At 39.4% G+C, this 18,072-nt stretch overlaps 2 protein-coding genes across 3 annotated transcripts; one reads left to right on the forward strand and one right to left on the reverse strand.

Annotated features, from left to right (window-relative positions):
* The first annotated feature begins 510 nt into the window (after window positions 1-510).
* On the forward strand, window positions 511-7,566 carry nudt12 (nudix (nucleoside diphosphate linked moiety X)-type motif 12). The gene is made up of 8 exons (XM_028034205.1): window positions 511-925; window positions 2,011-2,216; window positions 2,934-3,237; window positions 4,047-4,326; window positions 4,409-4,576; window positions 5,725-5,838; window positions 5,946-6,145; window positions 6,940-7,566. Exons 2-8 carry the CDS (start codon window positions 2,011-2,013, stop codon window positions 7,048-7,050), a joined length of 1,383 nt encoding a protein of 460 aa, XP_027890006.1. The 5' UTR covers window positions 511-925; the 3' UTR covers window positions 7,051-7,566.
* LOC114154774 (uncharacterized) lies at window positions 7,164-17,684 on the reverse strand. Of its 2 annotated transcripts, none has more exons than XM_028034172.1 (14): window positions 17,391-17,684; window positions 16,239-16,343; window positions 14,834-14,942; window positions 14,128-14,264; window positions 13,357-13,425; window positions 13,202-13,284; window positions 12,512-12,701; window positions 11,902-12,090; window positions 10,628-10,726; window positions 10,403-10,543; window positions 9,611-9,736; window positions 9,198-9,282; window positions 8,712-8,793; window positions 7,164-8,225 (listed from the first exon to the last, which is right to left on the reverse strand). In XM_028034172.1, exons 1-14 carry the CDS (start codon window positions 17,461-17,463, stop codon window positions 7,707-7,709), a joined length of 2,007 nt encoding a protein of 668 aa, XP_027889973.1. In that variant the 5' UTR covers window positions 17,464-17,684; the 3' UTR covers window positions 7,164-7,706. The 2 variants fall into 2 exon arrangements, with proteins under 2 accessions (XP_027889973.1, XP_027889972.1); XM_028034171.1 differs by having other exon boundaries at window positions 10,382-10,543; window positions 17,391-17,675.
* Window positions 17,685-18,072: the final 388 nt, after the last annotated feature.

An 18,072-nucleotide genomic window follows, 5' to 3' on the forward strand; every position in this document is an offset into this window, starting at 1 on the left:
CAAGTCTTTTCAAGTAAACAGCTTCAAGTCGAGTCAAGTCCCAAGTCAATGGCATGAAAGTCAAAGTCAAGTCCGAGTCTGAGCATTTTTTCAAGTTAAGTCTCAAGTCGTGATTTTAACAACTCGAGTCTGACTCGAGTCCAAGTCATGTGACTCGAGTCCCCACCTCTGCTTCCCAGCATGCAGCCCTGCAGGTTCTTAAAGGGACATGCTCCCATTTCTCCAGCTGAAACTATGAAAAATATAAATTAAATGAAAAATATCCCGTATCCTTTGTGGTGTGTGTATGTAGCACCAAAAGGGACTAAATTAAATAAATATATCATGAAATAAAAATGTTTTAAAAACCCATTAAATAATGTACAGTAATATATATTTAAATCTTTTTGTAAAAATAATTAATAAAAAATTCATATAATTATTTTCTTCCATATATTTTTAAATAAATAGAAGAAAATAATATGTATTTTATAATAATTTTGGGGGTCAGGCTGAAAAGTTTGGCAACATATTTTTATACTTTATATCTGAAACCAAAGTGAAATTATTTAGTTGTTCCTCAATCTTTGCCAGTGAAGCTGATTCTGATCAGACTGGTTCCAGATCTGAAGGAAGAAAGTCACATTTTCTGGAAAACCAGAAAAAACATTTTAACAGCTGTAAAAATTAAGACTTTCAGAAAGATAACAGAACTAATCAAATTCACAACACATCAAAACTATGAAGCTGGATACTGGGGGATACGGCTTTAAGGGGAGAAGAAAAGATAAGAAAAAAAATTTTAAAATTACAAGACATGAAAAACTCTGAACTACTACAGTGCGGGCAGCACCTGAACGCCTCACAGTTCCTGTGTTGTCCTTTGAACGCAGCTCGTCGCCGTTGATCCAACAGCTGAAAGGTGAAGCAGGACGCGGCGAACAAGGTGAGCAGAAGCCGCGTTACGATCATCTTCTGCCTGTAAGTGAAACTGCAGGCGGTTATTTCCCGGAGTTAAAGTCCCGGTGAACCGTGAACCGTAACCCGGCTGTAGTTTCTGTGTCCAGGCGGTTAATGAACCAGAGGAATCGGTAAAATATCTGTGAGGTTTTTAACTTCCAGGAGCGAAGCATGAAGAGTCAGCAGGAAGTGATTCCTGGCGTGTTAAAGCTGGAAGTCCGCCCGCTTTTTATAAAACAGTTTGATTTATAACACAGTGGGATCCGGTGGGCGGGGCTTCGATGTGATTGACGGCCCTCTGGTCCAATAGGAGAGGGAGAAAATATTTAAAGGCCCAGAGGACTTCCGGCTTTTGACTGAACTTAAGTTTATCTCAAATTATCTCATTTATTTTCCTTTGTGTTCTGTATGACTGAAACTAAAGTAGATAAATAACAAACAGAGTTATATACTTCTTTAACTCTGATGATTCTGGCTTACAAAATGAAAACTAAATAAAGGTTAAATTATAAGATCAAACAAAAATGTAGGAATTTTAATAAATAAATGTAATTTTATGGCCTTCACCTTAGACACTGAGGTCTACGATGAAGACTGCAGTGACTGACCTGCTTCACCAAGAGAGTAACACAAACGTTTTATTTTATTTAGCGGGAGGTAAATATTTAGTAAATAAGCTAAATGTTATTGCAATAAGTTTTCAGACATTCAGTTTGAAAACTTAAGCTTCATAGCTAAAAAAGCTAAATATTCTCTCTGGAAATTTACTTTGGAGTGAAACATTTAGCTTGCTAACAAAATATTTAGTTAGAGTTAAATATTTAGTTTACTCACTAAATATCTAATTGGAGCTAAATATTTAGTTGAAAAACTAAATAGTGGGAGTTAAATGTTCAGTCTTAAAACTAAATATTTAGTTTGGAGAAATGATTTGCTAATTTACTGAGAAGCATCTGCATTTCAAATTCCACAGAAACCCAATAAGTTACCGAAGATAACTGATAAATAAAGTTGTTAGTAAGATTAGTGCAGCTGGTTTACGTTTAACGGAAGATTATTTGGTTTTTCCAGATGACGAGTTTGCAGCTGAGCGCCAAAGAGGAAATGTTGGAGACGTTTCTGGACGCTGCAGCAAGAGGAGACCTGTCCCAGGTGTCCACCCTTCTGTCCAACACCCCTTCACTCATCAACCAGACGGGACACAGCGGCTGGACGGCGCTGATGCTAGCAGCTCGTAACGGCCACCACCATGTGGCGGAGAAGCTGCTGCTGTTCGGGTAAAACGCTGCTCCTTCGTCTGCAACAATTATGATTAGAGACGCACCGATCCACGTTTTACACTTCCGATACCGATACCGATATCTGAGGGTTAGCATCAACCGATACCGACAACAGCTGAATGACTTTAAATGTTTCTTTTTTTTAAAAACACAGACATAAATGTACTGAATTATAAATGTATTTGATGCACCAATGCAGCTCACTGAAATACACCAATAGCTTCAAAACCGATTAAAACAACGTTAATTTGTTCAGTCAGAGCAATTAGAATTTTAACAGCAAACGTAAAATAAATAATAAAGAAACAAACTGACAGAAACAACATGTTGACCAACTTGATAAAACTTAAAAATAAACTGCAACAAATCGTCTTTCAAACGGTTCAGAAAGTTCAGTTAGGAAATCTAAACATGATGTAAAATAAATAATAAAGCATGATGTCACTCACAGCACAAAGTATAGAACTAGATTGAATAGATCTGCCCTTATGGATCACCGATACCAATCTGGAATTTTTTTCAGTAATGGAGAGATAAAGATATTAATATCTGATCAGTGCGTCTCTAATTATGATTCACTATTCAGGTGATACAGAAATACAGAACTGGGTCAAACTCAAAAAGTTTAACTCTAATCAACATTTAAAATGCTGTAAACTTTCACTGATTTTGATTTCTGAATCTAATCTGTTTTTGTTTTTTTTTGTCATTCAGTTGTGACAAGTTCTCAGTGAACAGTTCATCACAGACCGCCTACGATATCGCCACGTTCTGGGGTCACAGACACATCGCCGGCCTGCTGGGCCGCGCGGCCGACGGCTGCGGGCGAATCCTGCCCGGCGCCGACCTCCACCCGCACGAAAACTACTTCAGCAGAGAGACGCTGGACCGGCAGAGCGGGAGGAGAACCGATAAGGTCTGGTTAGAGGCCAAACAGAGCGACTCGGAGACCGTCTACCTCCTGTTCTCCAACCTCAGCCCCATGGTCAGAACGCAGCAGCAGGACGGCAGTGAAGCGGTACGACCCTGAGGCTAACGCCGCATCGACGGGTTGATCGGGTCAAAATACGACGCTGCAGAAGGTCACCATAAGGATCTAACATACACTGCATTAAAGGTTCATCAAAGTAATACAAGTAGAAACAAAGATTTCTATTTTTGACGGATGAAATCAACTAAAACATATTAGTATGAGTAGATTGAGCAAGCTAACGCTAACATTAGCATGCTAAAGAAAACTTTTATAGTGAACCTTTGATTTTAATTTTGCTCAAAATCCTGAAACACAACAAGTCCTGTAATGGCATAAAGAAATTTACTTTACTTTCACAGTCTTATATTAATAAATTAAAAAGTAAGATGTTGCACTTTTAGCTTAATATAATAAATATTTCTTTTGTTTCATTGTTTTGATTTCATTTTAAAAAAAGGTCTATAACCGCCACTGGCACACAGTTAATTGTTTTAGCTTTCAAACTTGTTGAAAATGTTCAAATGTAACAGATTTTCTCTTGACTTTCTTTCCTTTGCGTCAAATAAATGGATTCTTAAACTAAATTAAAATAAGTCTAAATACTAGCACTAGCTAGCAAGCCCTGATGTTAGCATGCTATAGCTAGTTTTCTCATCCTCAGTCACATCTGATGTGTTTTAGTGTTTGTTCAGGGAACACAGAGGTAATTTAGTGCAGATAAGTATGAAGTACAACTGAATTAGCATTTAAAGCAGCTGGTTGGAAAATCTGTTGAGTTTGGGTCAGAAATTTGAATCCAACATGTTGAGATTCATCTCAGCTATTTATTTAACCTTTTGTGGCTCCTCCTGCAGCAGGGGGACATGAAACTGTGCCTGTTCAGGTTTGAGGAAGTGAAGGATCTCCTGCAGAAACCTTCAACCGTGACGATCTTCCTCGGAATAGAGAAGACGAAGAGCCCTTCCTCTTCCTCCTCCTCTGAGAAAGCAGAGAGTCTCTCTGAGCCTCCGGTTTGGTTCGCCATCAACACAGACGAAGACGCTGCTGCCCTCCTGGAGCGCTGCAGAGAAAAGAACTGTTCATTCCCAAGAAGTCCCAACAGAGACCTGCTGAAGCTGAGCGAGGAAGAGGCAGGTCAGGAGCTTTCTTCTTCTTCTTCTGTGGTTTTCCTGCCGGTTCTTCCTGAGCGGTGATGCTTCCCTCTGTGCGGCTCCAGGCGTCGTGGCGCAGGCCCGGTCGGTGCTGGCCTGGCACAGCCGCTACAGCTTCTGCCCGACGTGTGGCGGCGCCACCAAGATGGAGGAGGGCGGCTACAAGCGGAGCTGTCTGAACTCTGAGTGCCGCAGCCTGCAGGGCGTCCACAACACATGCTACCCAAGAGTCGGTACGAATCTGCCGCTCTGCTCCTCAAACACCAACATCAGCAGGAAAGTTTAGACAAAGCTGCAAAGAAACAGCAAGAAGATAGTTAAATGACAAGCACCAAAAAGGTGAAGTTCTTATGTAATTCCCAATTTTTCAGCTGTCGCCTTCAGTTACTATAAAATGCTAAATGTATCAAATATGATTTAAAAGAAATTTGACTTCATAACACCTTGAAATTGGGCCTCTGTCTCTTTAAAAACTCCTGCTCTTTCTGAAGCTCCGCCTTCAGGACGTCGTTCCAACATGGCTACTCTATTAACCCTTTAACGTTTTTTTCCTGCGTTGATCTGAGAAGCAGCTCCTTAATAACCTCAGCAGGTGTTTGCTAATTGCTGCTGGCTAGTCTGAAGGAGCTGAGTGGAGGAGGAGCTGTGCCTCGAAGGCGGAGCTAGGTTCTCCCAGGTGTTTTGCACAGCTGAATGGTTGGCATGGAGACTAAAGTATTTCTCAGACATTCATTAAAGAATCAAGTTTTTGATGAGGGAATAACATTATAACGTGATGGAAAATCAGAAATGTGGTTTCTATGATACTGCCCCTTTAACAGTGAGCGATCGTAGTTATAATGAAGAGTTAATGTTCAAACTAAACAGAGCAGGACCCTGAACACATCCCTGTGGGGCTCCATCAGCAAGTCAGATAATACATGAAAAAATTCGTAATATTATAAGTCAAGCAACAATAGTTGCATAATGAGAATAAAGTAATAAAACTTCAGTAAAGTCAAAATAATACAAAAATAAAGTGGTAATAATATGACAGTCATAAAAATATGAAAATAACGTCGTACAACAATAAAGTCAAAATAATACCAGAATGAAGTCTTTGGTTGGCTGAACTGAGGTTCACTTGTTCACCACTAGGGGGAGCGCTTGAACACCACCGATCAGAACTGGATCCATTTATCTGATCTTCAATGAAAATACCTTTAAAATTGTCCAAGTTTAAAATGTTAATCTAATTACAACATGTGAAATTTCCAGGTAAACACTGAACAAAACTTAAAATACAGTTTAAATAAGTTATCTTTAACTTTTTAAAAAATCTTTTTATGTAAATTTATTTCTGATCACAGATGAACATGGATGTTTGTCAACCTGATTTCAGACCCAGTGGTCATCATGCTGGTGATCCACCCTGATGGAAACCAGTGTCTGCTGGGCAGGAAGAAGGTTTTCCCCGTCAGGATGTTTTCCTGTCTCGCCGGATTTGTGGAGCCTGGTGAGCTGACAGCACACACACACACACACACACACACACACACACACACACACATCCTGGCCTGAAAAGCCGCCGGCCGCGGTCTGAGCGGGTCTCCATGGCTGCAGGGGAGACGCTGGAGGAGGCGGTGAGGAGGGAGACGGAGGAGGAGAGCGGCGTGACGGTGGGCCCGGTCCAGTACGTCTCCTGCCAGCCGTGGCCCATGCCCTCCAACCTCATGATCGGCTGCCTCGCCGTCGCCGTGTCCACCGACATCAAGGTGGACGAGAAGGAGATCGAGGAGGCGCGGTGGTTTCCACGGCAACAGGTCAGCAATAAATAATCCTGACGACATTAAGAGACGTTATTTTAGGCCTGTTGCAGTAACTAATTTTACTGGATGATAAATTGTCCCAGAAGTTATTCATTAATTATAATATTGTTGTTTTGAGATAATATAATGAAAGGAGTTCATCCTCTCAAAGATCGATAAAGTTTAAACTCTGATAAACATTTAACACTGTAACTGGAAAACATTTTAAATATCCAAACAAAACAACAAGTAAAAAGAATTATGAAAACAAAATTGTCCTTTAAAAGGTTTAGTTGAGACCAAAACACCAGACTGAAGACTTTTGTCATCCAGTTTTTGGTAGAAAGAAAGAAAAACAAATCAATTAAGAGGAAATTATTGAGTTTGTTTTGGTTTATTATGGGATGAATTTATTTATTACCAGTTTTACCCATTTTAAAAAGCCAGTATCATGTAAAGTCAACCTTTTCTATCTTTCCATCTTGTTATAAAATGTTTCACCTCATCAGAAACAAACATGGAGTGTTGCTTTGACTCTTTCATGCATGAGAAATCCTGTAATCTCCATGGCAACCATTCAGCTGTAAAACACCTGGCTGGACCCCGCCAACAAGTTCATGGCTTGTTTTTGAGCCATGAACTTGTTGGTGTTTTTGGATCAGCTTCAGGCTCAGCGGGTTCAGTTCAGTTCATCTTCCTCTGACAGCAGAATCAGCCGCTGCAGGCAGAAGGTCTCAGCTCTCAGCAGGGTTTCTCATTCACCCTCACAAACACAAACACAAAACTGAGTTTTCATCTTCTGTTTCTAGGTCATCGATTCTTTATTCAGAGGAGACCGCTCAGTGTTCGTCATCCCGCCCAGGCAGACAATCGCCCATCAGCTGGTCAGACACTGGATCTGCATGAACTCCAACCTCTGATACGAAACGTTCAGGATTCGATCTGCTGCTGAAATGTTCAAATGGACCAAACATCTGATTTTAAATGAAACACAACAACTGCTGGGCTCTATAGACTCATCTCCACCTGGCGCTTCAGGTTTTACTTTTTATTTCCTGGTTCATGAAGAGAAACAAACATTTACACAAAGCTGCAACACAAAGAGAAACCACAGAGGAAGAAATCTGCTAGCGTAGGTTTTTGGAGATTGGAGAATAACAGATCATCGTCATCAGCAAAAAAAAGTCATTTTTCCAGGGAAGTAAACTTTAGCAAGTTTTGCAAAAATGTTTAATAAATTCCCTGACTTACCTTGACTAACATAACTGGATAGGAGAAACAGTTAAAAGAAAATAATTAAATCTTTTTGGTCCTTTTGGTTCATAAAACTGTTTTTATTAATGTCAAACGTTTTTACTGATTAATTTTTCCCACATCAAATTTAAACCAGTGCTGCACATGTTGGATCTCTAAACAAATAAAAGATCTCAAATGAATACTTTTCTTTTATAAGTTGCCATTTCAGATGTTTTTATTTTTATATTCATAACGAAGGTTCAGTAACTCATTAAAGCAGTTTCCTGTTTGTGTTGTCATGGACTTTTCAGCCACTAGGGGTCAGTGTTCCCCCTCTGAGTTAATGCAGGACTGATACTGAAGGTTCTGATCCAGCTGCTGGTTCTGCTCTGAAGCAGCCGTTTGTTAAATACTCGACCTCAGGGACCGGTTTGAGCGGTCCAGTCACCGGTTCCGGTTGCTCCAGGAAGTCCGTCAGGAGTTCTGGAAACCGAAACGTGAAAGCCTGATGATGATGATGATAGGGTGGATAAACATCTTCCTCGTTCTGAGGAGAGCAGCCGCTCTCTTCCTGTTCCTGCAGCAGAGGAACTTCGGTTCCTCCGATCTCCGACGTAAAAACTGACTGAAGAGAGAGCAGCTGCTGCTCTGTGATTGGCCGAACGTCCCACTCGTGTCCTGTGATTGGTTTGGTACCAGTAATGTGCACAGTGTCCAGTTTGACTGAGAGGCTGCTGATTGGTGGCAGAGACGTCTCCTTATGCAGATCTTTGGGGCGGACCAGGATCAGATGCTTCTGTCCTAAAATGTCCGTCACCTGGAAGTCGGCCACGTCCAGGAAGTTCCTCTCCGCACATTTCTGAGAAAAACAACAGAAACACTCAGATGATGAAGATGTTTTGTTCCTGCAGTTTGGCTGATTTTTAAATGTTTTGCTTTCGATCAATGAAAACTTCTCATTTGTTATAACCTTACATTTTTAGTTGCTTTAACAGAAAGTGAAAAGCTGTGAAGTTTATTGCTGTATTATTTTTTTCTTCATTATTTTATTTCTCCAGTTGTAGCGCAATGTGTACTCTAGTTAACGTGTAACTAACCGCATAGCTCCGCCCCCAAACTAATTTAGAAAAATCCTACCAAAGTGGGCGGAGCAAAGACACAGAGGGGCATGGCCAAGTGTCCATGTTGCCCCCAAACACCATTTTATTTTTGGCTCCAGTTGTTTGCAGAACCTAGCTAATTTGTCAATTTTTTTACTGCATATAGCTTGGATTGTAAAATCTTTTATTGGAGGAAGAACTCTTCCCCAAACAGAAACGAAATGAAAGAATAACAGTCAGATCACCTTCAGGTTCGGGTTCAGCAGCCACTGGCCTGCCGTGCTTTTTCTAGGGCTGGAGATCATCGGGAAGAAGTACGACTTGTATCTGCACAGAGACGCCATTTATAGTCAGAATCAAAAATATACAAACATGAAGACATGATCTCTACAAGCAAAATGTCTAAGAGATAAAGTCACAGGAAATCCTGAGGAAAGCTGAATTATCTTATCGCCTTCACATCTGAACTTCCTCTCAGTAAAGTGAAAAATAACAAAATAAACCATCAAAGTTCACTGAGGATCTTTAAGAAACGCCTGAAACTAATAATCAGAATCAAAAATGGTTTAGCAAGAAGAAACTTTTACATTTTAGAAACTGGTGATAAATATGTTTTAGATACTAAAAATTAATAAATAATATAACATAAACTACATTTCAACATATTAAACAGAAGCAACAGACGGACGGAGCAGCATTATCAGATGTCATGTTCGTCTCCAGTAACTCACAGAGTTCTGGAGAGGACGGAGATGATCGTCACCATGACGACCAGGAGCAGCAGAGAAATCACCATGGCAACCGCTGGAACTTCATCTGAGGAGAGACAATCCCAGAATATCAAACCGGCTCCAACAACTTCATCCTCTGAGACTCAGATGCTGGTTTAGTTTGACAGATCGCAGATTACATGTTGCTGCAATAACATGCTGTCACCAGCAGGTGGCGCATGAAGAGCAGGCCAATCAGCAATGAGGAATGTCGGATTCCCCTCAAACTAAAGACAGTCACCATAAACAGTCCAAACTCCAACCAACCAGGAGTTCCTCCCTGCTCAGATCAACTCGTTGCTTTTTAATTTCACACGATTAAAAACAACAAGCTGGTGTCTCTTTCATTTGAGTTTCGGGGCTGAACAGCTCACCATAATGAGTGGCCACAGGGATGATGATTCTGGAAACATTGTCAGCCAATAGGAGCAGAGAATACTCAGTGCTGGGAGTCAGGTTGGAGAAGGTGTGCTGCTGCTGGTCCGGCCACAAAGACAGAGCTGGAAAACAGATTATAGACCTGATGGCTGTTCACAGGTGAAAGAAACAAACATTTGTTTTTATTTCCTTCCAAGCAGCCAAACCTGGATAATCAAGCTAATTTGGGTGAAGCTAATTAACAGTGGTGGACACCTCTAACTAAAAATGTAGCTGTGCTAACTCAAAAGCACTAATCATAAATATTAGTTATGCTAATGCTAAATCCCGATACCAACATAGTATTTAGTGGTAGCTAACGCTAAAGCGCTATACCAACATTGGGCTCTCAAAAAAATTCATAACTGTGAATTTATGAATGTATTAGTTTAACTAACACCCCTAGTTGTTGTTCATATAAGTGCTGTATTCTTCTGTATAATTTATTTGTTTTACTCAATGTTCACTAAAAAAGAGAAAATGAGATGAAACAGAACTGCTGTGGAAACAGACTTCTACATTTGAGCATGAATATAACCAGAATTTCTAACTGGCAATGACAAAACGTCAACAGAGATGTTGAACTTTATTTAGCCAGAAAAACGATTCAAAGTTAGCTAAGATGCTAAAGCGAAAAATTAGCTCTGCTACTAGCGGTTGCCACCAAAACTGATAGTATTGGCTGCTTGTGTCTCAGCTTCACTAAACTTTAAATACACGATACTAACATGCTTCAGGTGAAAACAGACGTTGTGTGTCGGCGTCTCTCCTCAGCATCACTCGGTATTGGTCAACTCTGATTGGTCCGGGCTTCCTTTGCCACGCCCACACGACGGTCACCGTGGTTTTAGTGACGCTGACGACCTTCAGACTGACAACCTCCATCAGGGCTGAGAGAAAACGCAGAAGAAAATCACCCAGAGGTCATGCTTCTCTTCATCCTCTTCGTTAAAAACAGTGGTTGCCATGGTTACCTCCATATTGCAGACTGCCGGCCAGAGACCGAGGAGGTCCACACTGCTGGTTATAGACGGGGAACACACTGACCAGGTACAACTCATCAGGGTCAACACCTGGAGACACAAACAGGGTCAGAAGCTCTGAACAAGATGGAAAAAAGAAACAACACAAAAGTACAAACAAAGTTTTCCAAAGAGATTTTAAGAAGCAGCTGCAGCTCAGACACTTGTGTTGGTTTGGAAATTTTAACTAAATTAACTAAATTCAGCAAAAAAAAAATTAAGAATATTACAGGAAATTAGGGCTGGACAATAATGCATTTCATGATAGATGTATTATCAATAATCAATAGATAACGCATCTATAAAGTATTCAATATATAGAATATTCACCTAACTCTGATCCACAAGCGCACGGCATTCTGGGAGATGTAGGCAGAGGAAAGACTCACAGCTACGCAAGATTTGGTGGCATCAACTAACTCACTCACTCTTTGGTTACCTAGCAACTCACTCACTCTTTGGCTACCTAGCAACTCACTCACTCTTTGGTTACCTAGCAACTCACTCACTCTTTGGTTACCTAGCAACTCACTCACTCTTTGGCTACCTAGCAACAACCTGTTGAGTAACTTGCGCAGCAGCAGTTCCATGTTTCGCTAACGAGCCTCATAACTTCTTAAAAACAGAAGAACATGGAGGGAAACTGGATAAAACAGGAAACGTCACCAGCAGTTTGACAGTATTTCTGATATTTAAAAGCAAAAAGCAAAAAAAAAATTCTTAATTATTGATATCGACTGATATGAATCACTTAATTTCTTCAGGCCTAAAAATTACATGTGGAGTACAACAAGGTTCAATTCTTGGACCACTCCTATCTAATATCTATGAGCTCTCATAAGTAATAATATTAGTTACCATAACTATGCAGATTTACATGACGATGTCACCAGGTGACCTTTGAACCATCCAATCACTGAACAGATGCTTAGAACAGATAAATGTATGGATGTGCCAAAACTGAGTTATCTTTGTTATAAATCTAGAGTTATAAATCTAGAGCTGTAGATCTAGTTTCAGTGCACAGCTTCTGGTATTACTGCTGGAAACCAGAGATCAGGTTGAACCTTCAGAGTCACATAAAGACAGTTACAAAGTCGGCCTTCTGTCACCTGAAGAACATTTCCAGGATTAGAAACACCTGATTAAAGTTGCCTTAGATTTATAATAATAGGAAAAATAGATAGTATTTTTTAGAATTATGAACTATAAACATGTCAGGTGACCTGTGATGACAGCAGAGGAACTGGAACCGTTGACTCTGACCCATCGGCTGCTGGACGGGTTCTCTTCTGAGCGCCACTGAACGACAACATGGCCGCCAGGCGGAGCGGTGGCGGTCGTCCACCGGACCTGCAGCTCTTCGTTTTCAGGATAACCGCTGGAAATCCACAAGTTCCTCACAGAGAGTCGAGCTGCAGGAGGAAGAAAGTTTCACGGAAAATGAAACGGTTAGAGAACCCACTAATGAACGAACACGTTTTAAAAAATCTTCTCATTTTAAAGTATTTAAAGTAAAGTATTGAAGTTTGTCAGCTTGTCAGTTTTTGATTCAGAGGTTTTTCAAACAACCCTTGATAATTTAACCCATCTGATGTGACAGGAAGTCGTTTTATCCAACATCTGGTCACTTCCTCTCTGAATTCTCAGTTTCTCCTCTGATAAGAAACTCAAACTCACTCAGGATGTTGCAAAACTGAAGCAACAGAAATTAAAACGTGACAATTTAAAAGATAATGGTCAACTTTCCTGTTTTGATGAGACAGGAGAAACGTTTTCGGTGTTTAATTTACAATGAACTGAATCCTCTGATCAGTCAAGCTGTGAAATACTCACAGTTCTGATCCTGTGTGTCGATCTGCAGTCGGGTTGCGGGTCCGAAACCAGCTGCGTTGAAGGCCCGAACTGTGGCGCTGTAGTTCCCCCCCTTCACCACCAGGAGGAAAGTCGTCTCGGTGACGTTTTGAACGTGTTCGTTTGGGTCGATGCGGACCTGGTACCCGAGGACCCGACCTGGATCAGAACCCTGAAATACAGAGAAAATATAGAACATGAGATTCTTCCACACGATTAAAATGTTTCTGTTACTTTTTGAATTATTAATCAACACGTTATGAATTATGAGGGTTGCAGGGTGGAGCAGTATGGAGCTAAATTATTGCCATAAAATTTGTTTAAAAATGTTTTACTGAAGTTTTAAAAAATAGCAAGGAGCTGAATTGTGATCAAGAAATGCGTTTAAAAAATTTTGAAACTGTTAAATTACAAAAATAACTGTATGGAGCAAAATTAGGCCCTTAAAATTTGTTTAATAATTTGAAAAAAGTAAGTGAATTTGAAACTGTAAAATCATGAAAAGGTAAATCTAATTATGTAAATACTTTGCCTGATATTAGCTAAAAGCTAATTTTTTATTTTGTGCTTTTAGTGCATTTAGGTCCTATCAAATTAATTTTTCAGTATATATTTAATATGTTCAACATCTGGTTCTTATCTGACAGCATGAATTGATTCGACAAGTTTTACCATCCAGATGAGATGAAGGAGGAGAGACTCTTCATCGCCTGTCTTCTCCACTCTGTAACACAACTCTGCAGGCCTGGAGGGAACTGGAGACATAACGGTTAAAAATGATGCCAACCCATCATTTCAGTTAATTAATATGAATAAATAGTTTGTACCTCTGTCCAGGGTTTGTACGGTCGTGTCTCCGCTCCTGTCGCTCCCAATCACAGACTCTGAAGTTTTGGCTGCAGAAACCAAATACAGATTTCATCAGTCAGTCGACTTTCTCAGGCGCAGAAACAGACGACAACACAACCAAACTATACTGTGACATTTATAGATATTAATGTGTGCACCAGTAAATGTTTAAATTCCACACAAAAAGAAATAAAAACACCTCAGGTTTACTTGTGTAAAAACAAGATGCGTCCTCTTTAGCACAAAACATTTTCACATGCATGAAAAGATTAGTGTGGGAACAGCGGGTTTAAAATGAGATAAGAGCATATTCTCACTTTGATAACACGTTCACGTCATTTAGTAACGTCTGAACACGATGCAGTGACACCTAGGCGGGATGTGGACTTGCAGAAGAGGAAGTTACTGAAGCAACTAAATACAGAAAATGTGAACAAAACAAGGTGTGGAATGGAAAAAAATGACATTTTCACAAGATGAAATTTGTAGATAAGATATTAGAACGGCAGACAAAACTAGACATGTAATTAAGTTGCAAAACTACGGTGGCCAACAAGTCCAAACGCATGAATGATGTAAACTCCAAAACACACAAAAAAACTAATGCAACAGAAAAATTCTGCAACCACAGGAAACAGAAGCAAAAGAGAAAATGCTCCTACCTGGGGAAAGAAAAGTGTGTTCAGTAGTTTAGAGAGACATTCTGAAAGATTGTCTGAAAGATTTAAAACCAGAGGAAATGTTTTAACCTGCATCCAACAGGAGCTGAGGCTGAGACCATTCGTCTGTCCCGGTCAGGTAACTCCGTATCCGGGCCGTCACACGGAGAGAACCCAGGAAGGCCGCAGGGTTGAAGATCCCCAGACAGGAATAGACTTCTGACCCGCTGAGGAAAGACACAAAGATGGCGGCGTGTTAGAGGCACTGTAGATAAAAAAGGAGTAAATTTCTGCTAAAATACTCAGAAATATTAGATTAAGCTCCGAAATTATTTGGAAAAAACAAGGAAGTTTTTAAGTTTCAGATATCAAAAATAAGGACATTTCTAGCAAACTTTTGAATCTGCCAGAAAAACATTGAAATTAATAAAAGAAATATTAGGAAAATTAGGAAAATCTGACCTTCAAAAGTGGAAAATCTGAAAGAAAAATTTTTTACATTTTGAGATTCTCAGAAATTAAAAAAAAAAAAAAAACAGCTAGGACATTTCTGATTTTGAAAAGTCCAAATTTGCTAGAAAAACTTAAATTTTGGTATTAATCTCAGAAATTTCTTAGAAAAACCTTGGAAGTTGTTTTTTTATTCACTTTTGAAACTCAGAAATTTCCTTGTTCTTTCTGAGATTAATCTCAAAATCTCTAAATGTCTTGGTGGAAATGTTCTCGTCCTTTTTATCCGCCCCGACCCGCCGCGGTGCAGAACCGGACGCGGTGGAGTGACTTCAGATCGTCTCACCTGGTGAAGACGAGCGAGACTCGACTCTCAGCCTGCTGGCTCCAGCTGCAGCTCACAGATCTGACTCCGTCTGCAGTCTGCTGGTAGTAACAGGACATGTTCAGCATCTCTGCAGAGGAGAATCAAAAACCTCCAGTCAAGTTCAACACCCGACACTTTCAACCGTCTCAGTTTGGTTTTCTGGACAAAATGTCACCTTTACCACCAGCTAGCAGCTAGCTGCTCTGAAACTTTACTTCCTGCCTGCACATTTACTGATTGTGCTCAAAGATTATCATCGAGAAGCAAAAAACATGGAAACTTCCCATCATCCAACAGTTACAGTCATAATCAACCAACTAGAATAAAGCCCATATTTCAGTTTAAATTGTAATATCCTAATATTTATCTTTTTTGGGTCTAAATTGGTCCTGAATTTAGACAGTTTATCCGCTAAATTCAGTTTGTCTCGTACCTTTTAGCAAATTGTGATATTGTTGTGTAAATTTGTTTAATTGTGCAACATTTAGTATGAAACCAGTGCTGCCCCCTGTGGGTTGAACGGTGGTACTGCAGTTGAATGTTTCTGTTGGTTCCAACAGTCCAGTTGGGTTGCCGTCTACATCACAGCCCCCCGTTTGCTATACAGCCATGTCAGAGACTGGCAGCAGGGTTTAGGAAAGGAAATGTTCAATGCTGTCGCCATGAAAGTTTCCAACAACAAAGGAACAAGTCGTCAGGTTTGTCACTCGTTGCTTTTGTGATAATAATAAAATCTCTAGAGGGTCTGAAAAGTCTCCAGGTTGGGCTGTTGTCCTGACAACAAGCCCACTTAGGCCCTCCCCTCATTCTCAAACTTGGCCACGCCCTTCGGGCTTTTTTATTTTTGGCCCCGCCCCTAAATCATCAGGGGGCGGAGCTACTCGGTTTTCTTTTCCCATTCAGTCACAGTCAACAAACTAGAATAAAAGCCCATGTGGCACACAGAGAACTCCATACGTTTGGAGGTAAAACATTTATTTAAAAAGCCAATAAATTGGGGCGTGCTGTGGTGGCACAGGGGGTTAGCACGCCCCACGTTTGGAGGCCTTAGTCGTCCGGGAGACCGGGAGTCGTCGCGGGTTCGACTCCTGGTCTGCCTACTGTCCAAAAAAAATGCGAGCCACTAGCGCCGCAAAATCTCTTCGGAGAAAAAAAAGCCAATAAATTGCCAAATATAGTTTATAATGAAACATAAATAATTCTGAACTCTAAAGATTCAAGTCTGGATCTAAAGTAGCGCCCCTGGAGGAACCTTGAGGTATTACATCATAATTTCAGACCTTTAAAAATATTAATAAAACATAAAGTGTGGTAAAATGCAATTTCATCAGATTTTTAAGGCTTTTGTCTAATATTTCAAAGTGTTTCCATGAATGTGTCTCACTCTGTGAAGGTGAAGGCGGCGGAGGTTTGCAGTCTCTCTGGTTGGTGACACAGATCCGGTTGTTTCCCTCACATGGTCTCAGCTCAAAGTGTCTCACTGTGATTTCTACCATAGAAAAACACAAACAGATCCTTAAACTGCTATAATTTAATATACACAACTTATTTTAAATAAATATTTACTTTATAAAATTTTTAAAGAATCTAAATTTTAGCTCTACGTTTTTGGTTCTAAAATCAAGAAAAACAATTTGAAGAAAATTTTTTTATAAAAAAATAAAAATAAACAAAGTATTGCCATAAAACAGTTCAATCAAAGACATAAATAATAATTAAGAAAATTAAAAAAATATAGAAGCAAAAATACAAACAAACTACAAAGACTAAAACAAAAACAAACAAACCATAAAACTCAGAAACAGCAAAAGTTGATATTTAAGAAAAAATAATTTAAAGAAAAGCATAAAGTTTCCAACATACTGACAAGAAAAAAATGTTTAATGTGTTTTGGAAATCCAATTGTTATTCTATATAAATACAAAAATGTTACTTTATCATTTTATGAGAAAAGTAGTTAGATGTAAGTAAAGAATACATTAAGAATTATATTTCAGCATATAAATATTATACTGCCAGTAATAAGGGAAATTACAAATGTATTTATAGTATTACAAATATTAAAACAGTACATTTTAGTTTTAGTAATTCATAAAAAAAGTGTAAAAATACACTGCAAAAACTAAACCTTACTAAGTATCTGGTCTATTTTCTACTGGAAATATTTTAGTAGACTTGAAGTTTATTAAGATTCACTTAGTGATTCCTTTATACATAAAGTACTAGTATAGTAAATTAGTGCAAACTTAAAAAGTGACCTGAATTAGTATTAAATCGGTTTGTTTTCTACATCGAACACTTTTATACTCAAACTCGTGAATTTAATGAAACGAGTTTTGGGTTCAGACAGGTGGGACTCACATCTGACTGAACTTTGAACGGATCAATGAAAAAACAAGGTTACCGATCGATCGGATGTGGAAAATGTTTCAAAACGTTTCTGAAAATGAAAAACGCTCAGAAGAATTAAAGTTGAATAAAAGCTGGATCTGCCTCAGATGTTTCCCTCCATGGTGGAGCTGTGAGCCAAACTCACCGAAGCAGAATCCACCGAGGCGAATCACCAGCATCCAGATGAGAAAGAGCCGCTCCAGAGAGCAGCGGTCCATTTCAGCAGAACAGAACCAGCAGGAGGAACCTCAGGATTTTTATATTAATCTCAGAAATTTCTTAACCTCAAGAAACATCAAGAAACATCAGGAAACATCAGGAGACATCCAGCTGCTGTCTGCTGCAGCCCTGAACCCGAAGGACTCGCCTCTGAGGCCGAGCAGGAAGCGACTCCGTTCAGCGGCTCGATGCGTCACACTGAGGCTTTCACTTCCTCTCCATCATCATCATCATCATCATCATCATGGGAGCTGGTTTTTACTCAGTAGAGATAAAAACAATTTCATTTCTTCATTGTTGGATGTAAACACAAACAAAATCACCAAGTTAAATAAAGAGTGGTTTCTGTAAGTAAAAAACATTTAAGTTCAAAATTACTTTAATAATTAGAATTATAAGAAAATTTTTTTTGAGAATTAAGTCATAATATAATTTTATGACTATTTTCACAATTCCAGAAGTAAAACATTTATTCACCCAATTTAAAATGTTTGAAACTAGTCATTAAATAATGAGAATAAATTCATAGTATTATAATTTCATGTCTTTTTCACAATTAATTCCAAAAATTTACTGCAACTCATATCATCCAGTTTTCTTCAAACAGT

The sequence above is a fragment of the Xiphophorus couchianus genome, chromosome 12 (assembly GCF_001444195.1).
Source record: "Xiphophorus couchianus chromosome 12, X_couchianus-1.0, whole genome shotgun sequence".
Classification (NCBI taxonomy): Eukaryota; Metazoa; Chordata; class Actinopteri; order Cyprinodontiformes; family Poeciliidae; genus Xiphophorus; species Xiphophorus couchianus.